General features: G+C 40.3%; 1 protein-coding gene across 1 annotated transcript in view; it reads right to left on the bottom strand.

Annotated features, from left to right (window-relative positions):
• Window positions 1-1985: 1985 nt before the first annotated feature.
• Window positions 1986-9213, bottom strand: part of LOC309695142 (alcohol dehydrogenase 1-like) — a 19717-nt gene continuing 12489 nt past the window's right edge. The window contains exons 2-10 of the mRNA XM_082515619.1: window positions 9208-9213; window positions 8187-8288; window positions 7867-8008; window positions 7441-7528; window positions 7101-7320; window positions 4679-4939; window positions 4389-4521; window positions 2262-2400; window positions 1986-2174 (exon numbers count right to left, since the gene is read on the bottom strand). The exon at window positions 9208-9213 is cut by the window's right edge and continues 75 nt beyond it. Of these exons, the coding sequence (XP_082371745.1) occupies window positions 2141-2174; window positions 2262-2400; window positions 4389-4521; window positions 4679-4939; window positions 7101-7320; window positions 7441-7528; window positions 7867-8008; window positions 8187-8288; window positions 9208-9213 (1125 nt within the window). The 3' untranslated portion in view covers window positions 1986-2140. The remainder of the gene's footprint in view (window positions 2175-2261; window positions 2401-4388; window positions 4522-4678; window positions 4940-7100; window positions 7321-7440; window positions 7529-7866; window positions 8009-8186; window positions 8289-9207) is intronic.

The following is a 9213-nucleotide window of genomic DNA, read 5'->3' as shown; positions in this document are numbered from 1 at the left end:
GCTTTCACCCACAGCTGCCTGCCTTAATAAGGTTCGCTACATTTGTTCAAATAGATTTTTATCCTCATGTACCAAAAGTGTCTAAGAATGATTAAACTAATCTGAAGTTTTAACATATTACAAAGGGAAGAAAGTCCTTTGGTTAGTTTTGTACATGATACTCATTTTAATTGGAAAACCACCCATGCTTTAATGTTGTTGAGATATAATCAATAATGTGCAAAACAGTGGTTCAGCTTCTTCTCCTATCAGCTTATCTGTGGTGAACCGTTGTACTACTGTGCAAACTGAGTGAAAGTGCATAGTGAGGGGGTGTAGGGGCTGTATTGGAAATGGGCCAGTCTCTCTTTGTTGAGGTCCTGGTAAATGTTTTACAGGTTTAGGGTTACAGAGTTGTGGTTCAACTTTGAACAACAAAGATTTACTTGGGTTGTTTTGCTCCTTTCTTAAGATGCAAGAGAGGTTTAATACTTAATTTTTTTTAAATTTAACCAGGAATGTCCCGTTAAGATCAAAAACCTCTTTTTCAAGGGAGTAATGATTGTTAGGTTGACAATACTAGTTGTATTTTAATATTTTTTATTTTATTTTTTTAAACTTTCTGGAGCCTTTGAACTGCACTGATGTTCGCTTTAACTAATATGAGTATATCCACCCTAGCAGTGCAGACAGCCAGATTGGAAACCTGCAACTGTTCATTTCATATTTACTTCAAAATGAAACAGTCTTGTGTCTATCACCTTACAGAGCTAGAGAAAGCTTTTCTGAAACTTCACTGTGTCTGCAGTTAGAGTTAGACCAGATCAGTTAGTTGGTAAGATCTTATTCCACTTGCCACCGAGCCTTTTGAAATGTTTGAAACGATGCAGGAAAGTTTGCAGTTTGTTTTCTGACAATTCTGGGCTTCATAACTGAAATAAATTGAAAACAAGCGATCAGAGTGACAAGTCACACCTGATAAAAGCTGCTATTGTCAACACCAGACTGCAACAGACTTTTTGCTTAATTGAGCAGAAACACAGAGAAGTTTAGGAAAGCAGCTGAAAAACACCATTACCAAAATAGTCTGAAGAAAGTGCAGCAAATGAGTGGTATTCATTAAAACTACCTGCCTAATAATTTGCAGTGGATACTGTGGCTTCCTATCTCTGGTTATGGATTAGGTAGATGTGTGTTTTTCCAGTGCAACAAGTGGATGCTTGTTTAGATTGGGATTTGCATAGTTTCAAGGCTGGATCTGGAGTTTTTTTTTAAAGCAGTGTTTCCAGGACTTTCCTGCTGGACAGGGAGCCCTGACATTGTTCTGCTGTTGGAGTGCTGCCTATGTGTGCGTCCAGTCTGTAGCAGTTCTTAGCTGGCTGGTATATGTCGCTATCTCGTGAATGTGTCAAAGTACACATTTACACATGACAGGCAGAACCAAAGATTTTTATTGCATCAGGTGCTTTATCTTGTAATGGCTATATTACAAGGTGGTGGGTGGTAGGTAGATTTCAAGGCCAGTGAGAGTGGTTGGGCAGACCTGCTAACAGGAAGGCAGAGAAGTGATCAGGAGGAGCAAGGGAGAACCAATATTTCTTAAAGTGTGGATACCAGCAAACTCCTTCTGGTGTTGAGCAGACACAGTGACTTTATTCATTCATTTAAGATTTCATTGTTGCTTAGCATAAAGATCTAACCTGTAGTTCTTGTATGAGCCAAGTTGTAGAGGTAGGCATACGTATGCTGGCTTTGTCACTTGAATCGACAGGAATTGCTGCAGTATCCTCTCTCTTATCACAAATTCTACAAGAAACCAGCAGGACTGCTAGGGGACAAATCATGGTATCAGTCCTAGCAGAATAATTACAACACAGCCTGCCAAGTAAAGCAAACATTTATATTATTAGGCTGCGCTGTGTAAATCTTAGCTAGACACACTTCATACAGACTTTAATGACATAAAAACCAATAAAACAAGAAAAACCAGGAGTCTCACAAACCAATCTGTTTCATGCCATTTTATTTATCCATAAATGCTTTTTAAATTTTTGCTCATATGAATTCATATGAATGTCCACAGAGGAATTCACTGAACTATTTAAACTGATTGTAGTGATACACTACTGGATTTAATGTTGCTGGAAGCAGCACAGTGGTCTTATGGTGGGGAAACACTCATGACCGCCCGGATGCTGTGGAAAGAAAGAGAAAAAAAAACTGAGTTTCACTTTAGCAAATAATAACTTGTGTTTTTCTTCAGCTGTGAAAGGCAAATCTACCATTTGCAGTTCTTCATGAGTTCAATGGCATCATTGGCTTGATCCAAAGTCATGTTCTGACTAATAAACTCGTCCACTTTCAACTTCTTGTCCAGGTAGTCTTTAACCATCTTGGAGACGCCGTCCTTACTCTTAAATCCTGAATCACAAGATTAAAATAAGAGCCACATTTTAGAACATGTAAACTTAAAGCTCCTTTACTTGCGATTCATCACTCCGTGATAATAGTTATTTGTGGGGATGTAACAGTCTAAGGTCTAGGGGTAGGTGTGGGGAACAGTAGAAACAGGACCAGGAAAGAATGAGAAGGAAGCCAAACAAAGCAGTGTGGTGAATATTAAGTTCTTATTATGAACAATCCCAAGTCAAAGAGATTGTTCTTATTAATAAAGCGGCGTTGCAAAAAAGACAAAGGTCACAACTCAGTCTTATGTGTCTTAAGAAGGTGGAAGAACAAACAAGCACCAAAGAATAATGCACTTCTAAAGCCCACAGGCCCACCCTAATCACTTGTAGCAGCACACACCTTACTGCTGCTGGAGCCCACACTACTCACTGAAAGCAGTAAACCTCCCCACTGCTCCCACTAGTGATGGGACGTTCTGTATCGAGGCTTCGGAGCGTGTGTCGAGTAATGGAGGGGGCGTTTCCGCGAAGCGCGTATCGAGGCTTGCTTCATTTATGGGAGGAGCTGAAAATGATGACGTCCGAAGCCTCGCTGCCCGGCTGTACCACATGACTGGTTCATGAAGTGGTTCGAACTTTGCCGCGAGATATGACAGCGATATAAACCCCTCAGACTTCATTCAAAAATGTGGGTGTTTGATGGAGAGTTGCGGTTAGTGAGAGTTTGGAGACAGTTTGGAGGTTTATGAGAGTGAGGAGAGAAAGTCTGGAGAGAATGGAGCCAGCTAAGAAGAGGAGGATGTCCTCCCCTGTGTGGGAACATTTTGATCTTATTCCTCCCAACAAGGTATGTAAATTTCTACAGAAGATGTATTTCCATGATACTGATGGTGCAATACAATTTATGTTGAGCTGTCTTGACTTTTGTACAAGGTGAAGTGTTTGCTATGTGCCAGGGAGCTGGGATATAACAACAACACCTCATCCATGCTTAGTCACTACAGAGCTTTGCATGAGAATAAGGGGGACACCGATTGTGGAGCAAGACCAGGTGAGCCATCAAATGCAATGATAATATAGGATGCAGTAATGTTACTAAATGATATAACAATATTATACAACTGTTATAAGTTACGTGTGTGATATTTATATTTGTGCTTTGTCTTTATTGTCTTTCCTCAGGAGAACAATCTCAAATAGATGAAGACCTGGTTAGCATGGTGATTGAGGACTCCCAGCCATTTAGCATTGTGGAGGACAAAGGATTCAAAAGATTTGTTAAATCATTAAATCCTAGCTATGTTCTCCCCACTAAAAAGGTCGTAAAAGCAGTGAAAATTTAGTTTTTACAGAATAAAATGTGAACAGGCAGGACTGAGGCTCAAAGCCTCAGTGTGTAGCTGTCCATACCTCAACGTTACAAAAGCACAACTACTGTCCACACCCCAACCACACCTCACCTCACAGTAAATGATCATTTCCATTTCAAGCATTTCCAAATAATCATTTCCCATACTGCCAGTATAAATATACACAGTATACTGCCATCACTACAATATACATGTTTTACACACTCCTTTTGTTGTTGACATTTACAGGCTGTGTGCAAAATGCCACACTCTTCAAATTCATGCCAGCTATTATTTTTACGTCCAGTAGGTGTCCTGCTAGAGCAAATGAAGCTTCATGAAGCTTCGCGTTGGGGTGAACCAATTGGATGAAAAGCTTCAGTGCTTCATGGGGCTTCATCTGCCCATCACTAGCTCCCACAACTACACTATAGCACCTCTCCATTCCCTAACAATCAGTGCAACGACAAAGAGAAAACCCACCCCACTCTAACCCTATATAAGGTCTGAGAGTTAACTGCTAACTGGGTCCAGGTGCTGAATGAGGGAATGAGCAGCAGCTGTATCCTGGAGTGAGGGCAGAGAGAGAAAGAGCAACACCACACCCACACACTCCCACAGCCTCACAGGATGTAAAATAGACTGATCTCACCTCCAAACATGGAGCCCTTCCACGTACGTCCAGAGATGAGGTGAGCCGGTCGAATAACTATGTCATGCAAGTCTGTCCATCCAACAATCACACTGACACCCCAACCTTGGGCTGAAGACTCCAGGGCACTGCGCTAGATGGAAAAGGGCACAGAGTCAGTAGATCAAAGGGCTTCTTCAATGATTAAAATCAATTATTACATTTTAAATGCTAAGGGAAAAAAAAGTATGCTTGGTTAACTTTATTTCATGCTCCATGTTCTTAAACCACATTAGATTAAATCTCCCTACCATGACTTGCACATTCCCAACACATTCCAATGAGTAGTCCACGCCTCCATTGGTCATCTTAGTGAGCACTTCATGGATAGGTTTATCGTGATCTTTGGGATTCACAAAGTCGGTGGCTCCAAACACTTTGGCCTTCTCAAACTTGTCTGGATTGACGTCAACAGCTATAATCCTTTTGGCTCCTGCAGCCTTGCAGCCCATGACTGCAGCCAAACCCACAGCTCCCAGACCAAACACGGCACAGGTGGAGCCCGGCTCAACCTACAAGATGAGAGACTTAGACACTTTGTGCTGGGTATAGTAAAGTTCTAATATATAGAAACATAATGAATGGACATATTCTGTATCTTCTAATGAGTGGTAACTCTTGCCAAAGCATTTCAATCTTGATGAGAATTTCTATTGAAAAGATTTTAGTTTTAAGTCAAAAATGGCTCAATTTATTGTTGTGATTTGGGGCTATATAAATAAAATTGAATTGAAATGAAAAGGACTCAGTACCACCAAGCACACAAATTATTTCAACTTTTTCCTCTGACACTGTTCTCGTTTTCTCCACCCTTCTTCTCCTCTCTTGTCTGCTGCTTTGGATGAATGAAAGCATTTATTGTCATTGTATATACAATCAAATTACAGTGTCTCTAACCATACATTTGAATATTTATTCAAAGCATTTAAACTCCTGTTGTTAGATTGAAATTGTTAAATGTTTCCATTGTTTTACTTAAATTTGTAAACCGTGCCTTAAACTGCACGGTTAGATATTCTTCTGTTCCTCCCCTACACATCTATGATGCTGGGGGAGGTAATTAGCTGTAGCCGTTTAACTGCAGGCACATTCTATGTGAGATTCTGGTTTCCTTATCTTCTGAGGAATGTCCACCCCCGGCCATTTAGGAGCTCACCTATGCTTGCATATGGTGAACCATTAAAGTTAAGCCGTATACGGGTGTGGGGAGATGACCTTTGGATAACTAGGAAATGTGGTTAAACCGTTGCAAGCATATATTGTGTGGCAGGAAGTCATGTACACACACACAGTGTTCTAACCTTTTGTGACCATATGGGTGGTGCTTGTATTCACTGAATAAAAAGCTGCAAGGGAAGGCTGTTTCTTTGAAGTTGGCTAGGAAACAGGTGAGCAGCGTTCAGCTCCAAGAGCCTTGTTCCAACCAGCCTCCGTTGCTAACAAGTAAAAAAAACGGTTCCATCGTCGTCTTGCTTTCTTCCGGGGTGATGAGTCTCTGAACTAGCTGGTCTGCTGAAGCTTTACAATCTCTATTCTTCACAACCTCACCTTTCCACCTGTCTCTCTCTCTCATCCACACACATGTATTCTGTCTTGGTTCTGTTGATATTTATTCATCTTCTTCCCAGAAAGTGCCTCCACCACTACAAGCTCACTCTCACCTGTTTCCTACTCTCACTACAGATCTCAATGTCATGTCTAGACACCATAGCAGAGACATGAGGTTGAGATACGAGGCGTGGTGCTTTGTATTATAGATAAAAAAAAATCTCGTGGCCTTGTTTGTCTGAAGGACATTGTTCCAGATAACTTCCTTGTTCTTTTTAGAGAGAAAAGTCTTTCTACTGCCAAATTCTCGAAACAAGCTCCACTTATTGAGTCTTTTTTTTTTTTTTTTTTGTTTTAATTGTGCTGTCATAAAGTTTAGCATTTATAGTTGAGGCCAAAATTATTAGCCCCTCCAGGAATTAAGGCACATTTATCTAAACTTCTTCCCAATGTTTGCAGCATTGATAAAACTTGATATAATTAAAAATTCACCAGTGCTATTTGGTAGCTTCTGGTACATTTTGTAATATAAAATATATTTTTAGGCTTACTTTTTACCATATAGTGTAAAAAATAAGGGGTGGTCAAAATATTAGCCTCATGTGAATGTTTGCTTTCAAAACACACCTACAGTAATTAACCAATCAGCTTTGAAATCACACCTGTGCAACCAATTGGCTTCCTAACGACATTCAATCAGCATCAGCTTGTCTTGCAACAAGACAATGACCCCAAACATACATTGAAATTAGTCCAACAGTTCCTCAAGGATACTAAAACCAAGATCCTGGAGTGGCCCGCACAGACCTCAATCCTATTAAGAATCTGTGGCAAGTGCTCAAAGTGACATTCACTCCAGTCAAGATTTTGGCATTTTGCTAATGTACACCTGAATCCTCCAGATCAGCAAACACTCAAAACTTCTGCTTCTGCTCTTCCCAGATTGGTTTAAAGTGCCCTGATATGTCACAGGGCCTCTACAGACACACTTAAAAGATTTAAGCAGCAACAACTGCAGGGTTCACTTCCAAAATCTGGAAAAATTATGTATGAACGTCTTAATACTTCTCTGAAAGAGAGAACAAGCGCATTTCCAATTCCCAAATCCAAGCCCAAATTACAAACCTTAGCGGTATTAACAGCTGCCCCATATCCAGTGCAGATCCCACATCCAAGAAGACAGACTTTGTCCAGAGGAGCAGCAGGATCAATCTTAGCCACAGCCATCTGATTGATCACAGTGTACTCAGAGAAGGTGCTGGTCCCCATAAACTGCAGCACCCTCTTCCCTTTACAGGTAAACCTGGATTCCACTCCAGCCATGATGGCCTGATTAATCCTGGTCCTGAACAAGAGAATTTATGCTAAAATTAAAAACAACATTTTTTAAAGGCACGTGTCTAATGCTCTAACAGCCTATGAACAAAACTGAAGATAAAATGGATCACAGGAGATGAGTGCTCACCATGCTACCTCACACTGGTTGGTCCTGGGATTCTTACATAAGTGGCATTCTTTACACTGAGAGAGGAAAAGAGGAATCACCTTGTCTCCTAAAAGAAAACAACAGTGAAACCAAACAGAATATTTCCCATGCTTCTTTTTAGAGGCTTTGCTGATGCTGTTATTGTTGAGCTGCGTGACCTCAGTCGATGGAGAATATCTACTTAATTTACTGCTAAGTATTATGATTGAGTGGCCTGGACCACAAGATCCAACAGCTTTAAACATTTAGTTGTACAAAGCTGCCAAAAGAGAAACTGCAAACATTTAGATTGTAAAAAAAGACTTACTGGTTACTGTATTTTTTTCCCATCCCATTAAGCAGACATGTACTGTTTTGGCTGTAAACACATGAAACTGACAGGACTCTTAGGAATTCAAAACTGACCTGGCTGAAATTCCGTAACTCCAGGCCCCACGCTCTCAACGATGCCGGCTCCCTCGTGGCCGAGGACAGTTGGGAAGCCATCTTTAATCATACTCTCGAAAAGATGGTACAGGTCTGTGTGGCACACCGATGTTGCCACAATCTGCACAAAAGCTAATCATTAAAGACTGTAAACACTGACATGCTATCCAACCTTTCATTAAACGGACCTTCCAAACTGCATCGAGCAAGTTGTTTTTAACACAAGGACAAAAAAAGTTATAAAATTGTAATAAAACAAATACAGATATGTGTGTGTCTTGAAGGTGGACATCTCTTACCTTGATGCGAACCTCATTGGCTTGAGGTGGGGCGACCTCAATCTCCTCAATCACTACGGGCTTGTTGGGCTCCCAGGCCACTGCTGCCTTGCACTTGATGACCTAAAAGGCAGTGACAAAAAATTAAGTGTGACATATGCTACAATGCTACAAACACTTCCTGAAATTCTTTAATTTAATATTGTCATCTGAAGTGTGACAACCTATAATCTGAAGTGCATTCACATGAATCTGCCACAAGATAAATCTTTTCGAGTGCTATGAAGTCAAGAGAACGACCACACACACACACACACACACACACACACACACACACACACACACACACACACACACACAACACTTGTGTGTGTGCTACAGCTACACAGCTATATTAGAAAGTACTGTAACATAATGGAACATTTATATTATGTTTCCATCCTTAGTTATAAATGCCGTTGCACTCAGAGAGGGATATTCAAGTGTCAAATTAGCTGTTAAGCCTGAAAGGCTTTCATTCCTCGCCTATGTATGCTTCAGTAGAAAAGATAAAAGTACATCAGTGGAGCAATGATCAGCAGTTCAAAGTCCATACAAGAGTTACCCGGCAAACATAAGATTTATTACTGCTGTATTCTTTTAATCTTATTTGGTTTTCTTCAGTTGATACATTTCTTTTTAAACTACAGCAATAAGTATGGTTTGTGTGGGCTTAGTAAACATTGGCTTTCCTTTACTGCTTTAATTTTAACCAACCAAAAGAAAGCGGCCGAATATGTTTAAGCTGTGTGCTGAGCCAGGGACATGTGCTATGTAACTGGGGCAAACGGGAAACACAGACACACAGGAAAAGAGGAATTTAAGCCTGAGCAACTGGTAATCCTGGTAGAAAAGAAAATCAGCTTGAAATATTTCTTGTGTTTTCACATATTTAAAGCAAGGTTACAACTAAAAAAATGGGAAAAATACAGGGAGAAATACATGAAGACAACACATGTTGAATGCACATAATGCCAAATAACTCATGTTAAATTAAACTTACCTTTCC

Source organism: Aulonocara stuartgranti (genome assembly GCF_965226115.1).
Source record: "Aulonocara stuartgranti genome assembly, chromosome: 19".
Taxonomy (NCBI): domain Eukaryota; kingdom Metazoa; phylum Chordata; class Actinopteri; order Cichliformes; family Cichlidae; genus Aulonocara; species Aulonocara stuartgranti.
Note: the sequence above shows the minus strand (reverse complement) of the source record. Positions and strands in the feature narration are given on the sequence as shown.